Here is a 22,085-nt window from a genome sequence, read left to right as displayed (position 1 = left end):
ATCACCAATATGCTGATGATACCCAGCTTTTTATTTCGACCCCAAACCACCCCAGTGATGCCCTCAACGTGATGTCCCGTTGCCTGGAGGCGGTCCGGGTCTGGATGGGGAGGAACAGGCTTCGACTCAACCCTGACAAGACTGAGTGGCTGTTCGTGCCGGCATCCCGGGAAATTCCGATTATTCCATCATTGGCCATGGGGGGTGAGCTATTACCCCCCGTAGATAGGGCCCGCAACTTGGGGGTCCTTCTAGACTCACAGCTCTCTTTGGAAGAGCATATTGGAGCTGTGACTAGGGGGGCCTTTGCCCAGGTTCGCCTGGTGCGCCAGTTGCGGCCCTATCTAGACCGGGATGCCTTGCGCACAGTCACTCATGGGCTCGTGACCTCTCGTGTAGACTACTGTAATGCTCTCTACATGGGGCTGCCCTTGAGGTCCACCCGGAGACTCCAGCTGGTGCAGAATGTAGCCGCGCGAGTCGTCTTGGGAGTTTCCCGATACTCCCATGTTACACCTTTGCTCCGTGAGCTGCATTGGCTACCGGTTGCTCTCCGGGTGAGGTTCAAGGTGTTAGTTATGACGTACGAAGCCCTTCATGGCATGGGTCCGGATTACCTACGGCAACACCTGTGACCGGCGTCAACTTCCGTCCAGTGCGCTCCCACAGAGAGGGCCTCCTCAGGGTGCCGCCGATCAAAGAATGCCGATGGGTGACCCCCAGGGGGAGAGCGTTCTCTGTGGGCGCGCCAGACCTCTGGAACCGCTTACCGGTTGAGCTCTGGACGGCCCCCGACCTTCGCTCCTTCCGGCGCGATCTTAAAACATTCTTTTTCGAACAAGCTGGCCTGGTCTGACGGGATGGGGTTGGGTTTTTAAAATTAGTTTTTAACTTAATATGTATTGATTTTATGGGCATGATGTTTAATGGTTTTTTAATTTTTGTATTTGATCTTTATTGTGTATTGCCCTGTTCACCGCCCTGAGTCCTTCGGGAGAAGGGCGGTATAGAAATCAAATTATTAAATTAAATTAAATTAAATTAAATTAAATGAAGTGTTGCAAATCGAGGAACTATCTAGATAATTGGGTATCGTAGGATGGATGGCCTCCCCTACCAGTTTCATGTGGATTTAAACCACATCGCTTAGTGAGGGCATTCTCCTGGCATTTCCAGTCGCTATTGCAACTCCATGACCCCGTGGGTCATTAAGTGAGGACCTGATGTGATTATGATGTGAGAAGAGGTAGGAGTTTAAGGCAAGCAGGTGAGAATTGTGGGCAAGTGGGTGGTATCAAGGCAAAGAATTGAGAGCCAGCTACTAAAGCGCAGGAATCTTTAGATCAGCTTTCTGCAAACTAGCGCCCTCCAAATGTTTTGCCCAAACTGCCTGGGAATGTTCAGTGCCAGAATCAAACTCCTCTGGAAATTGGGAAGGCTGCTCAGAGGAATTCCGCCCTCTAGTAAAATTTAGGCCCTGCAAGAATGCAGATGGAAAAATAATATCTCTTCTCTAGATGTGTTTGGAAGCAATATGGGTGGGTGCTTCAAGGTTTTGTCCCGTATTTCATATGTCTATTAATGGGATGAAGCTGGCAAGTGTTTAAGGCTGCATGTACAAACAAGATCTTTATCAACTTTTATGATGCAGCACCTGGCTGAACTTGTGAAACTAAGTAGGGTCAGGCTTCACTCTTCCGGCTTCCTTCAGTCACAAAGGTAGTTTTGGGGCGTTATCCTGCAGCCCCAATATGAACAACTAACTGGAATAGTCTTCATTGATCCCCAAGGGAGATGCGGTTTGTTGTAGCCTGATGGTACACTGCTTTCTCTCGGTTTGGTTCCAGCAAAAGAAGCTCCTGGCTTAGTTGCAATGACGATGAGGGTGTCCCTTTGTTGTTGTTAGTTGCGAAGTCGTGTCCGACCCATTGCGACCCTATGGACAATGTTCCTCCAGGCTTTCCTGTCCTCTACCATCTTCTGGAGTCCATTTAAGCTCACGCCTACTGCTTCAGTGACTCCATCCAGCCACCTCATTCTCTGTCGTCCCCTTCTCTTGCCCTCAATCTTTCCCAGCATTAGGCTCTTCTCCAGTGAGTCCTTCCTCCTCATTAGGTGGCCAAAGTATTTGAGTTTTAGCTTCAGGATCTGGCCTTCTAAAGAGCAGTCAGGGTTGATAGACCAGGGCTAAATGGTCCTGGAGAAAAGTTATGGATGTGGTCGCTAAGAGGAAAACGGCACTTTAATTAAAAAAATCTTAGAAACTCCAGAGACAAAATGAGCCTATTTTCAGCCTAATGTCACAAGATAGAGCTCTTAAACAACACCAGTGCCTGGAAAGCCGTCAATCTAATAACGGCATCGGCGGTGACGGTGACTGAGATCCGACATCCAACCGGAGGGAGAGCAGGCGAGGTGAAAGCATTGCTAGAAAGGATGTTGAGGAGAGGGGCAGAGGAATTTGCTCTTCCGGCTCACCAGTATGAGGATGGAGGCACAGAGGCCTCTTCTCATGCTCTTCCCAGACCCGAAGCAGCAGCTGGAAAGTGAATTGAGGGCAGGTCAGAGAAGAAGCCAGGAGCAAGTAGGGCTGCCTGGTTTCTTCCATGGTGTAAAAGAAGAGTAGCAACTCAGCCACTACATATTCTTTCCTACCCCAGATTTTATTCAACTGGTGCTGTAGGCTCTAAAATTGGTGCCTGCAATTTTCTGCTGGTTGGAAGATTTAAAAAGTCTCCCTTCAGATTAAGCTTGGTTCCTTGGGATTGTATGGACATGTTGTTTCCTTGGCAACGATATGGGACTGATCTGCCACTGGTCTCTTCTGGGGTTTTGATTTCTTTAACTATCATGTTTAGCAAACAAGAACATTATTCCCCCTTGGAGCCCCATCAGCGTATTAACCAGGTTTAACCGTGCTTAAGCAAGCACTTTTTTAAAAAAAAAATAACTTGAGGATGCTAGAAATTGTTTTATTATATCAGGGGTGTCAAACTCAATTTCATTGAGGGCCGCATCAGCATTGCGGTTGCCCTCAGGGGGCCGGGTGGGTATGGCCTGGGTGGGTGTGGTCTACTGGGTGGGCGTGGCTAGAGTGCATATGGCCTACTGGGTGGGCGTGGCCAGCTCTACATCATTCGCATCAAGGGTGCCTATGGGGGCCTGGGCAGGAGTGGGACAGATCTGGGGGTCTCTGGCAGAAGGAGGGTCTCTGGGCCAGGGCCAAGGCAGTGGGGGCCGTTCCCTCACTGTTTCCAGGATGGCTTCGCAGGCCACGTGAAACCACTTCGCGGGCCGCATCCGGCCCCTGGGCCTTGTGTTTGACATGTCTGTATTATATAGTACAGGTAGCAGAGTATTATTATATAGCCATACAGAAGATTTCAAGTCTCTCTTGAAGTCCAAGACTCTGGTTTGACTGTGTTCTATTGCTTGTGCTTGCATAACGTTGAATTCCAATATTGCATGATCACCACCCCCTCCCCTCCCCAAAGTCCCTGTGGCTTCAATACCTTCTATAATTTCATCCCTGTAAATGAGAATTAGGTCCGATTTGGCTAATCCTCTAAATTCCCTTCTCTATTTTTGGGGAGACAAGTTGTCTGCTAGGCTCAGTTGCAGTGACGATGAGGGCTTGCCTCGAGACCCCAAAGGACAGACTAGGCTTAGTTCGTCCTGGAGAAAAGTTATGGATGTGGTCTCTGTTGTGTACTGGGATCTGTGAGGCATTGACGAGACGAAGGTGAAAGTAACATAACGTTTATTAGGTTAACACAGAAGCGGCTCTAACAGTCGCATATGGACCGCCATTGAAAGCAATCTTCCCGCTCAAAACCCAAGCTTGCAAAACTGCAGACGGGCAATTAACATTTAAACAACACAGCCGTTATACATTTATAACGGCCCATATAATATACTTCAATACATAACAGTCTCTTAAGAGTGGAAAACGGCACTTCATTTAGAAAAAAATCTTAGAAACTCCGGATAGAGACAGAATGAGCGTATTTCAAGGCTCAGGTCACTAGGTGGCGCTCTAACACAACAACAGCAGGAAAACCTTCAACCTAACCGCGGCATCCCCGGTGGCCGAGTTGCGATATTCAACCGGAGGGAGGTGAAAAGAGTTAAAACCAGCGAGTATTGCTAGAAAGGATGTCGAGGAGAGGAGAAGGGCTGAGGAACTTCCTCTTCCGAGTCATCCACGGGAGGATAGAGAGATGTAGAGCGGTTCGTGCTCTTCCCAGGGAAGAAGCAGCAGCTGGAAGGTGAGTGAAGGGCAGGTCGGAGGAGGAGACGGGAGCAAGTAGATTTGCCTGGTTTCCTCCACGGCGTAAAAGCAGAGCAAGCAACGAGGCTGAAACATGTCGGTTGCTGCTGCATGTTCCTTCTGTTTCCAAAGTTTTAATCATGCACTTATATTGCATGATTAAAACTTCTCCCTGCAATTTTCTCCTGGGAGATGGGAAATGACACGATAGCAGTATTCCAATCTTCCAATATTTGAGAGGCTGCCACAAAGAAGAGGGAGTCAATTTGTTTTCTAGAGCAACAGAAGGTGACATAAGGGACAATGGGTGGAAAGTAATGAAGGAGAGAAGCAACCTGGAACTAAAGAGAAATTTCCTAACAGTGAGAACAGTTTAACCAGTGGAATAGTTTTCCTGTAGAAGTTGTGGGTGCTTCATCACTGGAGGTTTTTAAGAGGAGACTGGACAGCCACTTGTCTGAAATGATATGGGGTCTCCTGCCTGAGCAGGGGGTTGGGCTACACAGTTCCTACAAGTTCCTTTCCAGCTCTATTCTGATTGATATACGTACACATATGGACGCAGAAAGATGTAAATACTTAGGTCTTTATTTCTGTGGGCGTATATGTGTGAATTTTATAAACAAATTAATATTTTAACTTGAATTTTGCTGGTCTTTATGCCAAGTCAATCATAAATAATAATGTCATGGTTACGATAGACAAAAGCCATCAAAAGAACTTTGAGGCAAAATTCTTAAAGTACATTTATTTCCCTCCCCCCCCATTTCTAAATTTAGATAAAATTTGAATGCATTTCTAGGACATTTTGCATACTGAAATAGAGATAGATTGTCTACGTAAATAAATTCTTTTTGTTTAGGCACGCATATATGTGTGATTTACCCAAGCAAAAAAAGAGAATTTTATGATTTATATTTGAGCTTGGATCTGCTAGTCTTCTACATGCCAAATGAATCATAATTAATGTTAGAGATGAAACTAGAATTTTCGTCTTTGTTCTTTCATGGTAATATATGGGTTTTTTTGCTGCTTTCACATATCCTGCCATTTTTTTAAACAATAATGAAACTAACCTGCTAATATGAATCTTACAGACAAACAGGATGCCAAGAAGAGCACTCTGGAGAAAAGAAGAATGAGAAGCAGTATTACAATGCGAAACAAGCCATCAGTCAAAACATTTTCTACTTCCTTTTTTCCTTCCTCAGCAGATGAGAGATCAAGGAGAGAATAACAAGAACAACATTTTGAAGTGGAAAAAATAAATTATGTGGAACTCAAGCAAGCATGAAAAGTCAAGGGGAATGATATCCAAATAAAGAAAAAAATGGAATTAACTGGAAGTTTAGTGGGAAGAAAAAAGTCCGTTGGATAGCCAAAATGGGCAGGTATTAATGAAAGCCTTTGATGAAGGGAAGGGTGGCCTGAATGAAAGTGCCTCCAGATAAGGGATCAGAAATATTTTTGGCCTCCTCAAATACCCAAGAATGTCAGTGTTGGAAAAACCCATAGACAGCTTATTTTGGGAAAAACATAGATTGCAGATCACAGCTGATTATGCATGAAAGAATCCACCCAGTGAAAACCCATAAAAATATTTGTAGTGAGGCAAAAGCTTTACTCAAAAGAGCTTCCTCATGATTCATGGAAGGACCCATACCGGACAGAAGCCCTACCAGTGCTCCCAATGTGGCAAAAGATTTAACAGGCACCACTAATATGGTGAGACATAAGAGGATTCACACTGGGGAGAAACTCTTTGAATGTCCTGATTGTTGGAAAAGTTTCACTGGGAAATCTGACCTACTGATACACAAGAGGACACACACAGGAGAGAAGCCATATGAGTGTCCGGATTGTGGAAAAAGCTTTAGTCAGAATTCCAATCTGGTGACACACCAGAGGACTCACACGGGAGAAAAACCATTTCTGTGTCCTGATTGTGGGAAAGATTACTCTCGGAAATCTGACCTGGTGAAACATCAGAGGACTCACACAGGAGAGAAACCATATGAGTGTCTGCAGTGTGGGAAAAGTTTCATTCAAAATGCCCACCTTGTGCGACATTACAGGTCTCACACAGGAGAGAAACCATATGAGTGTCTGCAGTGTGGGAAAAATTTCATTCAAAATTCCCACCTTGTGCGACATTACAGGACTCACACAGGAGAGAAACCATATAAGTGTCCAGATTGTGGGAAAAGTTTTGCTCAGAATTTTGACCTGGTGATACACCAGAGGACTCACACGGGAGAGAAACCCTATGAGTGTTCAGATTGTGGGAAACGTTTCATTTGCAATTCCGACCTGGTGAGACATCAGAAGACTCACACAGAAGAGAAACCATATAAATGTCATTGTGGGAAAAGTTTCAGTCAGAATTCCTACCTGGTGAAACACCAGAGGATTCAGAGCAGAGAGAAACCATATAAGTTTGCAAATTGTAGGGAAAATTTCCATCGGAATTCTGATCTGGTTATACACCAGAGGACTCACACAGGAGAGAAATTGTATGAGTGTTTGTTTTGTGGAAAAGGTTTCATTCGGAATTCCAACTTGGTGATTCATCAGAAGACACACACGGGAGAGAAATTTTATGAGTGTCCAGAGTGTGGGAAACATTTCGGTTGCAAATCTGAACTGGTGAAGCACCAGAAGAGTCACAGAGGAGAGAGACTGTATGATTGTTCATATTGTGGGAAAAGTTTCACTTGGAATTCCAAGCTTTTGAGACACCAGAGAACTCACACAGGAGAGAAACCATATGAGTGTCTGTATTGTGGGAAAAGTTTCAGTCAGAATTCCAACCTGATGATACACCAGAAAACTCACACGGGAGAAAAACCATATCAGTGTCCAGATTGTGGGAAAACTTTCAGTCAGAATTCCTACCTGGTGAAACATCAGAGGTCTCACACCGGAGAAAAACCATATAAGTGTCTGGAATGTGGGAAAAGGTTTGGTTGGAATTCCCATTTGGTGATACACTGGAGGACTCACACAGGAGAGAAACCATATGAATGTCCGGATTGTGGGAAAGATTTCAGTAGTAGGTCTAGCCTTATAAATCATGTAAAGTTACACATAGTGGATTAACCATTGAAATACTCGGATTGCAGACAGTGTTTCAAAGGAAGTTACTCCCTTATCACACACAGCTTTCTGAAGGCTGGCTGTTCCATTGTTTGTTGTTATTGTCAGAAAATGTCTCCTGATTTCGTGGTTGAATCTCTGTTTGATCATTTTCCATCCATTGTTCCTTGTCTCGCCTTCAGATACTTTGGAAAATAAGGTTAGCCCCTTCCTCTCTGTGACAGCCCCTCAAATATTGGAAGACTGCTATCATGTCTCCCCTAGTTCTTCTCTTCACTAGACTAGCCATGCCCGGTTCTTGTAAGCATTCTTCATATGTTTTAGCCTGCAGGCCTCTGATCTGAGCTTCCTTTCTCTGGCGCAGTGCAGTAGTTCCCTTTTACGGAGTTGAGGGGAACTGCTTTGCTGGGTGAGAAAAATCAAGCTTGGATCTGTATTTTTCCCCCCCACATTGAGTTATTTCTATATATAATAAGGGGGGATATAAGTATGTATGTATGTATTTTTACGTAGTAAGAAGGTGTACATGGCAGGCCAATTCATATGATTCCACAAGCTTTACAGCAATTAAACCTTAATACAGAAAGCAATAGACCCCATATATAGCAAATGGCAAAATGCAAAATCTCAGCATTTAAAATGTAAAAGTAAGGTAAAGGAAAAAGTAATGTGCTAGTCGTTTCCAACTCTAGGGGCCGGTGCTCATCTCCATTTCAAAGCCAAAGAGCCAGCGCTTGTCCGAGGACATCTGTCAGGACCCACCCCAATCCACGTCTTAGGAAAACAAAAACTCTTGGAGTCAGTTCTAGTCCAAAAGGAATTTTTACTAGGACATGTTTTGTTGTGGAAATACAAGACGTGACCTGGTATTGTTTTACAGACTGAGACTTTATAAAGAGTTCCCGGTTCAACCCCACTTCCCTCAACCCCATTTGGTCAGCCCCCCCCCATCATTTACTTCGTGTCATCCCTTTCGTGGGAAAAAGGGAACTTCAAATCTTTATGGTTATTGCCTTATTCCTTCACAGATTCAAATGGAGACACAGGCCAGATGCCTTCTTACCTAACCCTCCCCTTTGTTCCCCCAGTTCAAAAGGTTTCCCTTGGTCTTTGAAATAACCTAAGGCAGGTTGAATCCACATCCACTCCTCCTTCCTCGGGAGATGGCAGAATCCAGGGGGGGGGGGAATAATGTGTTAAACATACATTTATGAATGTGATATAAATGGATTCTGACAACGTCTCCGTGGTCATGTGGCTACCATGACTAGATGCCAATGGCGCACGGAAAACTGTTACCTTCCCACCATAGTGGTCCCTATTTTCTACTTGCATTTTTACGTGCTTTCAAACTGCTAGGTTGGCAGAAGCTGGGACGAGTAACAGGCGCTCACTCTGTTACGCGGCACTCGGGATTCAACCTGCCAAACTGACGACCTTCTGATCGACAAGCTCAGCATCCTAACCCACTGAGCCACCGTGTCCCTTTTATTTAAAATGTACTTCCCTGCAATTATAGGGCACTTCTAGCAAGGCTGATGGCAATTTGATAGTCTAGGAATCCCCCCAAAAAGTGATTCTTGCTTTTGTTCAATTTAAAAGTGACCAGGCCTCCTGGCCTTACTAATTATATTCATGCCTATATTCGTGCCTGGTGCCATTCTTGCTCAAAATTGGTTACCTTTCATCTTGCAAGGAGATAACTTGGAGAACTTCACCACAAGATAAAAGGCATCTAAATTTAATTAATATAAACAAACACCTGGTCCCAAATCAAGCTTCTGATGCACAGTCATCCCTGTTATCAAATTATTGTATCTTACTCCAATTTCATTTTCATTTGTTTTATAGGATTTTATTAATAATTGATGTTTGGAATTCTCTATTCTGACATGGTCTACGGGCTAATCAATAAACTAAACTAACTAACTATTCAAACCAATACATTTAAACAAAAACCTGGTGCCAAATCAAGCTTCTGATGTGCAGGTGCCTCTTATCCCAGTGCTATGGGGAACAGCTAGATCTTCCTTGCTTGATGGAAGGCTGGAAGGATAAAGTTCTGCCAAACCTCAGGGGGAAGAATGTTTCATAGGGTAGGATCAGCAACGGAAAAGACTCACTTCCTAGCTCCTATCAAATAGCAATGTTTAAGGGTCTCTTCTGGAATTTTGATTTCTTTTACTTCCATGTTTAGCTAACAAGCACAATATTTCCTATTGGAGCCGTATTAGGGTATTAACCATGTTCAATTATGGTTAACCCAGTACTGTATAAAAAAAATAGCACTGAGGATTTTAGAAATTCTGTTTTTATTACGTAGAACTGGTAGCAGAGGATTATTATATAGCCATACAGATTAGTAGCAGAGAACGGTTACGTGGCCATACAGATCAAATGAAAATTAAAATGTATAGTCACCATCGGCCTTGCTGCTTAACGTTTTAACTGTCACAGGAAACTCTAACAAACAGATTATAAGTGGAGATGCAAACTAAAGACCGCCATCTACTGGCTGAATAATTTGGTAGTTGTTGCAATACACACTACGTTGTAACATGTATTCCAAGAGGTGACCTTTGGGTTGTTCAGTTGTATAGGAAGTCCTCACCATTTGTTCACTGAGCCTTCATCATTATTAAAGGCAAAGGTTTCCCTGCACATGCGTGCTAGTCGTTTCCAACTCTAGGAGCCAGTGCTCATCTCCATTTCAAAGCCGAAGAGCTAGCGCTTGTCTGAGGACGTCTCCGTGGTTATGTGGCCACCATGACTAGATGCCAAAGGCGCGCAGAACGCTGTTACCTTCCCACCATGGTGGTCCCTATTTTTCTACTTGCATTTTTTACGTGCTTTTGAACTGCTAGGTTGGCAGAAGCTGGGACGAGTAACAGGCACTCACTCTGTTACACAGTACTTGGGATTCGACCCGCCAAACTGCTGACCATCTGATCGACAAGCTCAGTGTCCTGAGCCACCACGTCCCTATCATTATTACGGCACTGTAAAAGCTGACATACACCTGGTCCACAAATTTGTGGCCAGTGTGGCACTTCTTCAGTAACCACACTTCCTGTGGTTCTGTAGGTGCAGGAAAAGGAGTTGTACCAATTTGGATGCTGCCAATCAGTGCACAGTTATGATCCCACTTCTGACCTTTCCAGCCAGCTTCTGACAAGAGGATGCCATCAAGATGTTGCCAGTCACGTAAAAGTGCCTTTAAGAATCCACAGTGATTAGCTTAACAAGGAGCACATGTAGGTTGCCACTGTCATGTGACATCATGCTTAATGATCGGGCTCCTTAGCGACACATGCCAGTCTCAAATACGGTTAGCAAGTGAAGACTACTTGAATGGGGATCTCTGGGGGGTGGGGGTGTTGGGCAGTATTTTCTGCCCTTATTTGGAGCTGAGGGCTTCCACGGGCAAGACCGGTGCTTCAAATCTTGCAAAGGCTTTAGGCATCATTTCATGGCTAAAGCCCTCACATCTCTAAAATTAGCTCAGAAGGTTTGATTATTAAATTTGGGACATTTTTCAGGCTAAAATACACGTGGAATTTCTACATATGCATGTTGGCTACCGCTGGTCTAGGGCAGGGGTAGGCAACCTCGGCTCTTTTATGACTCGTGGACTTCAACTCCCAGAATTCCTGAGCCAGCTTGGCTGTCTCAGGAATTCTGGGAGTTGAAGTCCACGAGTCACAAAAGAGCCAAGGTTGCCTACCCCTGGTCTAGGGCTAGGTGGCCCTGGAGAAAAGTTATTTATGTGGTCGCTAAGAGTAGAAAACGACTTTTTAATTTAAAAAAAAACCCATAGAAACCCCAGAGACAGAATGAGCGTTATTTCCAGACTGATGCCGTTAAGCGGAGCTTTTAAACAACACCAGTTGCTGGAAAATCGCCAATCTAACAGCGCTACTATGCGGCCATGGCTGAGACCCGACAAATAAAGGGGGTGAAAGAGTTAAAACCATCGAGCCTTGCTAGAAAGGATGTCGAAGAGAAGAGAAAGACAGAGGAACTTCCTCTTCCGGCTCATTCTTTGGAGGAGGGAGGCGTGGCGAGTGGCAATCCTAAACTTCCCAAGGTGGAAGCAGCTTCTGAAAGGTGAGTTAAAGACAGGTCGGAGGAGAAGCCGCGAGCAAATAGAGCTGCCTTTTTTCCTCTGCGGTGTAAATGGAGAGAGGCAACTAGGCCAGGGGTAGGCAACCTCGGCTCTTTTATGACTCATGGACTTCAACTCCCAGAATTCCTGAGTCAGCTATTCCATGAGTCATAAAAGAGCCGAGGTTGCCTACCCCTGAACTAGGCTGAAACGTGTCGGCTGCTACTGTATGTTGTTTGTGTTCTCAAGCTTAGGTTGCATGATTTAAAACTTCTCCCTGTAATTTTCTCCTGGGCAATGGGAAAGACTAATGTGTAAAGGCCTGGAGGCTAAAACATATGAAGAAAGGTTGCAGGGTTTGGGTATGGCTAGTCTGGAGAAGAGGATGATTAGTGGGGGACATGATAGCAGTGTTCCAGCATTTGAGGGGCTGCCACAAAGAGGAGGGGATCACTTTATTTTCTAAAGCACCAGAAAGCAGGGCAAGAAACAATTGGTGGAAACTAATCAAGGAGAGAAGCAACCTGGAACCAAGGAGAAATTTCCTAACAGTGCGAACAATTAACCGGTGGAACGATTTGTCTCCAGAAGATGTAATAATAGTAATAGTAATAATAGTAGTAGTAGTAATAGTAAATGAGGGACGCGGTGGCTCACTGGGTTAGGACGCTGAGCTTGTCGATCAGAAGGTCGGGAGTTTGGTGGGTCAAATCCCGAGTGCCGCGTAGCAGAGTGAGTGCCTGTCACTTGTCCCAGCTTCTGCCAACCTAGCAGTTCGAAAGCACGTAAAAATGCAAGTAGAAAAATAGGGACCACTATGGTGGGAAGGTAACAGCGTTCCGTGCACTTTTGGCGTCTAGTCATGCCGGCCACATGACCACGGAGATGTCCTCGGACAAGCGCTGGCTCTTCGGCTTTGAAACGGAGATGAGCACCGGCCCCTACAGTCAGAAACGACTAGCACACATGTGCGGGGGAACCTTTACCTTTACCTTAGTAATAGTAATAGTAATAATAATAATAATAATAATATAATTATTTGGAATACAACACGCCAGATATCGTACATAGAGAACCGAAGCATACAGTTGATTGATATCGCTGTACCAGGAGATGCCAGAGTCGAAGAAAAAGAACTGGAAAAAATTACGAAATACCGTGACCCGGCCATCGAAACTACACGATTATGGATGAAACATGTAACAGCGATACCCATTGTCATCGGGACACTAGGAACTATGTCCAAAAACTTTGCAAAATACATCAAGAAATTGCAGCTTCCTGCAATAACTCCAGCAAAGCTACAAAGAACTGTGCTACTCAGAACATCTTACATTTTAAGGAGATACCGGGTTGATACCTGGGATGCTGGCAGCAACCCTTGTCAACCATTAGTGCCAGTCAATTTGAGTGTTCAGTTGATTGAGTTTCATGTTTTTATGAATAAAAGTTTTTAATAATAATAATAACAATAATATAAAAAGTTGGGACCTTGGAGGTCATCTAGTTCAACCCCCTGCTCAGGCAGGAAACCCTATACCATTTCAGACAAATGGCTGTCCAATCTCTTATTAAAGACTTCCAGTGTTGGAGCATTCACAGCTTCTGCAGGCATTTGTTCCACTGGTTAATTGTTCTAACTGTCAGGAAGTTTCTCCTTAGTTCTAGGTTGCTTATTTCCTTGGTTAGTTTCCATCTGTTCCTTCATGTCCTGCCTTCTGGCGCTTTGGAGAATAGCTTGACTCCCTCTTCTTTGTGGCAGCCCCTGAGATATTGGAACACAGTTATCATGTCCCCCCTTGTCCTTCTCTTCATTAAACATACCCAATTCCATCAACCATTCCTTATATGTTTTAGCCTCCAGACCTCTAATCATCTTAGTTGCTCTTCTCTTACTCTTTCTAGAGTCTCAACATCTTTTTTACATCGTGATGACCAAAACTGGATGCAGTGTTCGAAGTGTGGCCTTACCAAGGCGTTGTAAAGTGGTATTAATACTTCACATTACCTTGATTCTATCCCTCTGTTAATGCAGCCTAACACTCTGTTGGCTTTTTTGGTAGCTGCTGCAGACTCCTGGCTCATATCTAAGTGATTGTCCACTAGGACTCCGAGATCCCTCTCACGGTTGCTACTATTAAGCAAAGTACCATATATACTAACTAAGCCTGTACATTTGATTTTTCTTGCCTAAGTGTAGAACTGAATTGAATTTCATTTTGTTAGATAGCGCCCAGTGTTCAAATCTGTCCAGATCCTCCTGTATCTTAAGCCTGTCTTCTGGAGTATTGGCTATTCCTGCCAGCTTGGTGTTGTCTGCATATTTGATGAGTTCCCCATCTATCCCCTTGTCCAAATCATTGATGAAGATGTTGAAGAGCACTGGGCCCAGAACAAAGTCACTACACACTTCCCTCCATGTAGATGCGGTTCCATTGAGGACCACATGCTGAGTACGGCCGGTCAGCCAGCTACGAATCCATCTGGTGGTGATGCTGTCTAACCCACATTTTTCTATCTTATCAATGTGAATACTTAAACACTGGAAGTTTCTAAGAAGAGACCGGACAGCCACTTGTCTGAAATGGTACAGGACACAGGTGTCAAACTCACCATGTCACATGACGTGTCGCAACATATTGTGACTTTTTTTCCATTGCCAGAGCTGGGGTGGACGCAGCCTCTGTATGATGCAACTGGCCTGTGGTCGGCAGTTTTACACCCCTGGTATAGGTTCTCCTGCTTGAGCAGGGGTTTGGGCTAGAAGTCCCACAAGATCCTTTTCAGCTCTATTCTATTTCATAGACGCATGTATATGCACACAGAAATACATAAATTTTTAGGTGTCTATTCCTGTGGCATATCTGTTCGTATATAATAATAATAATAATGTTGGAAGGGACCTTGGAGGTCATCTAGTCCAACCCCTGCTCTGGCAGGAAACCCTATACCATTTCAGACAAATGGCTGGCCAGTCTCTTCTTAAAAACTTCCAGTGTTGGAGCATTCACCACCTCTGGAGGCAGGTTGTTCCACCGATTAATTGTTCTAACTGTCAGGAAGTTTCTCCTTAGTTCTAGGTTGCTTCTCTCCTTGACTAGTTTCCACCCGTTGCTTCTTGTCCTGCTTTCAGGTGCTTTGGAGAATAGCTTGACTCCCTCTTCTTTGTGGCAGCCCCTGAGATATCGGAACACTGCTATCATCTCACCCCTCACCCTTCTCTTTGTTAAACTACACATACCCAATTCCAGCAACCGTTCCCTATATGTTTTAGCCTCCAGTCCCCCAATCATCTTTGTTGCTCTTCTCTGTACTCTTATGTATATGGCTTTACAAGCCAAAAAGAGATATTTATCATTCAATCAATATTTGAACTTGAATTTTCCTAGTCTTGTATATGCCAAATGAGTCGTGCTTAATGGTAGAGGTTAAACTAGAATTATGATGTTTTCACGGTAATATATGGGCTTGCTTTTTTGCTGCTTTCACATATCCTGCACTGATTTGTTAAACAATAATGAAACTAACCCATTAATATGAATCTTACAGATAAAGAGGATGCCAAGAAGAGCACTCTGGACAACAGAGAAAGAGAAGCACCATTAAAATCCAAAACAAACCATCAATCAAAACCTTTTCCACTTCCTCCAGAAAATTTGAAAACACTTCTCCTTTCTCATCAGATGAGAGATAAGGGAGAAAATAACAAGAACAAAGTCTTGAGGTGGAAAAAATAAACTATTTGCAACTCAAGGAAACATTACATGAGAAGTCAAGGGGGATAATATCCCAATTTTAAAAAAGTGGAAATAACTGGAAGTCGGTGGGAAGGAAAAGGTCCTTTGGATAGGCAAAATTGGCAGGCAGTAACTTTCAGAAAGTTACAAGTGACTTGATTCAACCTCCAAGTAAGTGATCAGAAACATTTTTGGCCTTCTCAAGAATCCCAAGAATTCAAAAAAACCTCACAGACTGCCTAATGTGGGGAAAATAGAGGTTGCAGATCACAAGTGATTACGCACAAGACGATCTACCGAGTGAAAAACGATACAGATATTTGGAGTGCAGCTTAATGTTTAAACAGAATAGCTCACTCATGATTCATGGAATGACCCATACCAGAGAGAAGCGCTACCAGTGCTCCCAATGTGGCAAAAGATTTAGCATACACACTGATATGTTGAGACATAAGAGCACTCACACAGGAAAGAAACCATATGAGTGCTCAGATTGTGGGAAAGGTTTCAGTTGGAATTCCCTCCTTGTGGAACACCAGAGGACTCACACAGGAGAGAAACCATATGAGTGTCCTGATTGTGGGAAAAGTTTCTCTCGGAAATCTGACCTGGTTAAACATCAGTGGATTCACACGGGAGAGAAACCATATAAGTGTCCAGATTGTGAGAAGAGTTTCACTCAGAATTCCTACCTGATGATACACCAGAGGACTCACACGGGAGAGAAACCGTATCGGTGTTCAGACTGTGGGAAAGGTTTCAGTCAGAATTCTGACCTGGTGAAACATCAAAGGACTCACACAGGAGAGAAACCATTTAAATGTCATGTTTGTGGGAAATGTTTCAGTCGAAATTCCTACCTGGTAAAACATGAGAGGGCTCACATGATTGAGAAACCATATAAATGTGATTGTGGGAAAGGTTTCAGTTGCAGTTCTGACCTGGTGAAACATCAGAGGACTCACACAGGAGAGAAACCATATAAATGTGATTGTGGGAAAATTTTCCAACGGAATTCTCACCTGGTGGTACACCAGAGAACTCACACTGGGGACAAACGGTATCAGTGTTTGGATTGTGGGAAAAGCTTCATTCGGAATTCCAACTTGGTGTTTCACCAGAAGACTCACATGGGAGAGAAACTGTCTGAGTGTGCAGAATGTCGAGAAAGTTTCAGTTGCAAATCTGAACTGGTGAAGCACCAGAAGACCCACAAAGTAGAAAAACCATATGAGTGCCAAGATTGTGGGAAAAGGTTCAGTTCGAATTCTCACCTAGTGGAACATCAGAGGATTCATACAGGATACAAACCTTATAAGTGTCCGGATTGTGGGAAAAGTTTCATTCAAAATTCCAAGCTGGTGAGACACCAGAGAACTCACACAGGAGAAAAACCATATGAATGTCTATATTGTGGGAAAAGTTTTAGTCAGAATTCCAACCTGGTAATACACGAGAGAACTCACACTGGAGAAAAACCATATCAGTGTCCAGATTGTGGAAAAAGTTTCAGTCAGAATTCCTACCTGGTGAAACACCAGAGGACTCATATGGGAGAGAAACCCTATGAATGTTCAGATTGTGGGAAAGATTTCACTCACAATTCTGACTTAGTTAAACATCAGAGGACTCACACAGGAGAGAAACCATATAAGTGTCCAGAATGTGGGAAAAGTTTCCGTCAGAGTTACTATCTGGTGATACATCAGAGGACTCACACAGGAGAGAAACCATATGAATGCCAAGATTGTGGGAAAGGTTTCAGTTGCAATTCCTACCTGGTGGAACATCAGAGGACTCACACAGGAGAGAAACCATATGAGTGTCCAGATTGTGGGAAAAGTTTCATTCAATATTCCAAGCTGGTGAGACACCAAAGAACTCACACAGGAGAAAACCCATATGAGTGTCTGAAGTGTGAGAAAAGTTTCATTCAAAATTCTGACTTGGTGATACACCGGAGGACTCATACAGGAGAAAAACCATATGAGTGTGTCGAATGTGGGAAAAGTTTCATTCGGAATTCCAATCTGGTGATACACTGGAGGACTCATACAGGAGAGAAACCGTATGAGTGTCCGGATTGTGGGAAAGATTTCAGTAGTAGGTCTAGCCTTATAAATCATGTTAGGTTACACATAGGGGAGTAACCATTCAAACATCCAGATTGCAGTTTTTTTGCACAAAATTCCTCCCTTATCACACACAGGAAATTCCACAAAAGTGAAAATTTGAAGTGTGTGGAGGAATCTTGTATTTCATTTCTCATCTCATATTGAAAGCCTAGCTGAGAAACCAATCATTTAATTTCTTCAATTATTATTTTTAGTGGAATATGTCTTAGTATGAAAAATGTGATAGAATAGAACAGAACACAACAGAACAGAAGAACAGAGTTGGAAGGGACCTTGTATGCTATCTGCTACCGCATGCAGGGAAACAAAAGTTTGTGGGGAGCGGGGAGGAAAGGTCAATCAATTCCAACTTGGCAAGATCTGAAGTTGGAATTGATTGATTGACCTTCTCCCCCCACAACTTCTTTTGTGGCAGTGGAGGAGTGTGAAGGAGAAATGGGTCCGGGCTGGAAGTCAGGTAAGCAAAGACATGCAATTTCTGGGGGAAGCAGGGGCATCTGGGTGGTGGTATGACAAGCTCTGCAGCTCCATGGGGAAGGGACAGCCGTTATGGGCACTGATGGCAGGACGCCTACTCGCTTCAGCACCCTCCCTCCCCGAACCTCTGGCGCTCCACCTGCCGCTTTGCTGGCTCTGTGGGCAGAGCTGCAAAGAGGGCCAGGTGGCCGAAAGCGCCAGCAGTTTAGCTCAGAAATGAAAGGTAAGAGGTTGGGCAGGTGAGGGGGGAATCTGCTCCACTTTTTCCACAGCCACTTTTGGCTGAGCAGCATTGCACTCATCAGTGCCATGGAAGCCAGGCAATGGTATACTGGCACGTGGGTCAGATGGGGATCCGCCAAGCCTCATGGCAGCGGCACTGGGCGCGACGCATGAGGCTGCAAAAGGCCGTGGCTGGCAGCAAACAGCTGTTTGCTGCCTCATGCCCCACGCCCAATGCCGCTACCGTAATGCTGTGGAACAAGCTGGATGGTGGTCAGGAATTGGTATACCGTTGGCTAGCAGGGCATGTCGGTCAGTTTCCCCTTCCCCCACCAGCTGGCCATCCACACAGATTCTTAAGTAGGGCTTTCGGGGGGAGGGCTTATATTAGGCACTCCACCCCCCAAAAATATCAGCTTTGGCTTAGTTTCAGGGGAGGGCTTACTCTCAGGGAAACATGATAATATTGGCATCGGTGGTTGATTAGTTAGGACACCCAACAGGAGGCAGAGCAGCTGAGGTGAAAAAGTTAAAACCAGAGAGTATTACTGGAAAGGGTGTTGAGTAAAGGAGAAAGGCAGAGAGCTCACCCATAGGAGGATGGAGCTGTGGTGGGTGGCAGCCGTGCCCTTCCCAGGGTTCAAGCAGCAGATGGAAGGTGAATTGAGGTCAGGTCGGAGAAAAAGCCAGGAGTAAATAAAGCTGTTTGTGGAAGCAGAGAATCTGCTCAGCTGAAAAATATTCCTACCCGAGATTTTATTCCACCTGTTCTGTAGGCTTTAAAACTGGTGCCTGCAATTTTCTGCTGGTTGGATGTCTCCTTCAAGCTAAGATTGATTCCTTGAGGTTTTATGGATATGTTGCTTTCTTGGCAACAATATGGGACTGATCTGCCACTGGTCTCTTCAGGGATTTTACTTTCTTTTACCTCTATGTTTAGCTAACAAGCACATTATTTCCTATTGGAGCCCCATCAGGGTATTAATTAGGTTCAACTGTGCTTAAGCCATAGCTGTTCAGGATCTTTGGTGATATTCAATTGTATATGCAGTCCTCGCTTACCTTTGGTTCCCCAAGCCGTCAAAGTTTCTATGGCATTGTAAAACCAGAAGTACATCTGGTCCACAAATCTGTGGCCATCGTGACACTTCTTCAACACTTCCTGTGGATCTGAAGGTGCAGGAAAAGGAGTTGCACCAATTCAGGTGCTGCCAACCGGTGCCCTTTTATGATCCCATTTGTATATGGCAAATGGCAGAGGAGCAGATGTAAGTTGGCACTGTCATGTGACATCATGCTTAATGATTCAGGGCTGCTTAGTGAGAAACCAGTCCCAATTGTGGTCAGTAAATGACTACTTGAATGGGGATGTCACCAGAGGGGTTTTGGGCAGTATCTTCTGCCCTTATTGGGAGCTGAGGGTTTCCATGGGCAAAATTGGTGCTTCAGATCTTGCAAAGGCTTTAGGCATCATTGCATCAGTTAAAGCCCCCACATCTCTACAATTAGCTCAGAAGGTTTGACAGTAACGGTTTTGCAATATTTTTAAGGCTAAAATACACATGGAATTTCTACGTATATACACATTTGTGGGTATGTATGTTTCTCACAGTGCATATATATCTGCATCTACAATATATCAACTTATCCCCAGAACCCACAGGATATACGGGGCATAGAGAGTGCCTACCTACTCCTTGTAAAATGCCAGGTTTTTGAGATGTAAGTAAATCAGACCAAGACAAATCACCTCAGAATCTTTCCACTTTTAATATAACTTAAAAGCTGTACAATTCAATTGAAAAACAAATGTTTTATGAGGAAAAGTAACAACAATAAACTTTCAATAACATAGTTTCATAAAGATGTGCACCCTTAAAACTAATTCTTTCTTGGAGCACTTTTTGATTTTATCACAACATGGAGGCGTTTGAGGTAGGAGCCTATCAGCCTGGCACATCTTGTCTTGGGAATCTTTGTCCACTCTTCCTTGCAAATCGTACCAAATCTGTCAGGTTGTGAGGGTCACCTCACATAATTTTCAGTTGGATTCAAGCCTGGACTCTAGCTAGGCCATTCCTAAACTTTCATCTTCCTCGGGTGAGGCCGTTGTTTTGTTGACATCAAAGTATGCTCTGGGTCATTGAACGGCAAAATTATTCTTCATCTTCCGGATTCTTCAGCTGCACTTAGAAAAAGATCTTAATCTGCACCAATGCCTTGAACTCCTCTGCCAGGAAAACCTGTCATGATTTTCTGATGCACAGCAAACTGTTGTTGAAGGTACGAAGCTGGCCAGGATGCCAACTGTCCAGAAGGGGGGAAATGGCGTCCAGCCCTCTCCTGAGCTTGGAAAAGAAATAGGTAGTCCTCGGGTTGTGACAGCAATTGAGGCCAGAATTTCCGTTGCTATACAGTGAGGTTATAAAAAGTGACGCCACATTGCTTAGTTAAGGGCAATCCTGGCAGTCCCAGTTCCCATTGCAATTCCAGGTTCCTGTGGGTTGTTAAGTGAGGACTTCATGTGATTTTGATGCGGGAAGAGGTAGGAGTCTAGCCAGCAGGCCAGTGGGTGAGAATTATGGGCAAGTGGGTGGTCTCTTTCAAGGGCTGGGAGAGGAATTGAGAGCCAGTTACTAAAGCGCAGGACTCTTTAGCTCAGCTTTCTACAAACTAGCACCCTCCAATTGTTTTTCTCAAGCTGCCTGGGAAACAGCTTCATGGTTTTGGATGCACACGGAAAAGAGAACATATAAGTGTGTAGATTGTGGGGAAAATTTCAGATGCAATCCTAAGCTGGTGATTCACCAGAGGACTCACACAGGAGAGAAGACGTATGAGTGTTCGGATTGTGGGAAATGTTTTAGTAGTAGGTCTAGCCTTATAAATCATGTAAGGTTACACACAGGAGAGAAACCATTCAAATGCCCAGATTGTGGGAAATGTTTCACATATTATACTACCTTTTTCAGATGCAAGAAATTACACAGGCAAAATTTGATGTGTGTAGAGGAAGGTTGAATTTCATTTCTCTAATTGGAAGCTCAGCTGAGAAACTAATCATTTAATTTCTTGACATATTCTTTTTAGTCAAATGTGTTTTAGTATCAAACATGAGGGAGAAGATCTGAAACTCCTTTGGCCCAGTGTGGTCGTTCTCTTCCATAGAGTCAAGGGGAACTGCTGTGCTGGGACAGCGAAAGTGAACTTGCATCTGTATTAAGTGTGTTTCTGAGCACGGCTCAGCTGATCCCGGGCTCCTGCCCGGCTCACTTAGCAACCAGCCTATTTTCTGAAAGCAAGTGAGCCGGGCAGGAGCCCAGGATCGGCTGGGTGGTGGAGGAGTAGCAAAGTCACTGGAGAGAGTGAAACTGGAAGGGGTAGAAACTCCGGAGCTGGGAGGACCCGGGAAGGGGATCCGGGGAAGCGGTGTCTGTGGGGCAATTCAAAGGGAGGTGATGCAGCAAGGCGCATGGCCCTGTCTCCACCTGACGTTGGGTTGATTTAATGCTCCCGGCAGGGCGCTTCTTTGTGGCTTCCCCTCCTGATCAAAGGGCAGCTGATGCTAAGGGCTGGGCTGCAACAACCGCACCCTCACACCCGAAGTCGGGGTGGGCGGAAAGCCAGGGGATCTCTGTGAGGGTGTGTGAACGAAGGCGGAAAGTGATGCTGTAACCTGACGTCCGCCTGGCCGACGTGTAGTCCTCGACTTACAAGAATTCGCTTAGTGACTATTCGAAGTTACAGTGGCAATGAAAAAAGTGACTTATGACCATTTTTCACACTTATAACTGTTGCAGCATCCACAGGGTCATGTGATCACTCCGGTTGTGGGGTCTCCGTGTTATGGGGGAAATCCGTGGGTCTCTGGTGGAGGGTAGGTGGGACTGGAGTGGGTGCCTTCCTTCCCTCCCTCTCTCCCATTGTCCCTTCCTTCCTTCTTTCCTTGCAGTGGGGTGCCCCAGGGTTCTTTTCTGGGCCCAGTGCTCTTCCAACATCTTCATCAATGATTTAGATGGGGGGAAAGATCAAATGTGGAACTC

At 44.5% G+C, this 22,085-nt stretch overlaps 3 protein-coding genes across 5 annotated transcripts in view; all 3 read left to right on the top strand.

The window, feature by feature from the left end:
- The window catches only part of LOC310635376 (uncharacterized protein), a 30,964-nt gene extending 22,699 nt beyond the window's left edge, over positions 1-8,265 (top strand). The window contains exons 1-2 of one of the 2 annotated variants that reach the window (XM_083354244.1): positions 4,215-4,268; positions 5,368-8,265. In XM_083354244.1, coding sequence (XP_083210370.1) covers positions 5,918-7,369 — 1,452 coding nt within the window. In that variant the 5' untranslated portion in view covers positions 4,215-4,268; positions 5,368-5,917 and the 3' untranslated portion in view covers positions 7,370-8,265. Of the gene's footprint in view, positions 1-4,214; positions 4,269-5,367 lie in introns of those variants that run through there. The other variant, XM_083354245.1, reaches the window with a different exon arrangement.
- Positions 8,266-15,815: 7,550 nt separating this feature from the next.
- LOC310635374 (uncharacterized protein) lies at positions 15,816-19,056 on the top strand. The gene has a single exon (XM_083354242.1). It carries the CDS (start codon positions 15,904-15,906, stop codon positions 17,356-17,358), a length of 1,455 nt encoding a protein of 484 aa, XP_083210368.1. The 5' UTR covers positions 15,816-15,903; the 3' UTR covers positions 17,359-19,056.
- The window catches only part of LOC310635378 (uncharacterized protein), a 37,388-nt gene continuing 34,359 nt past the window's right edge, over positions 19,057-22,085 (top strand). For both annotated transcript variants that reach the window (XR_014491394.1, XM_083354248.1), the window contains exon 1: positions 19,057-20,325. The gene's annotated coding sequence lies outside the window, so the exon portion shown is untranslated. The remainder of the gene's footprint in view (positions 20,326-22,085) is intronic.

Source organism: Vipera ursinii, assembly GCF_947247035.1.
Source record: "Vipera ursinii genome assembly, chromosome: 2".
NCBI classification, from domain to species: Eukaryota; Metazoa; Chordata; class Lepidosauria; order Squamata; family Viperidae; genus Vipera; species Vipera ursinii.
Note: the sequence above shows the minus strand (reverse complement) of the source record. Positions and strands in the feature narration are given on the sequence as shown.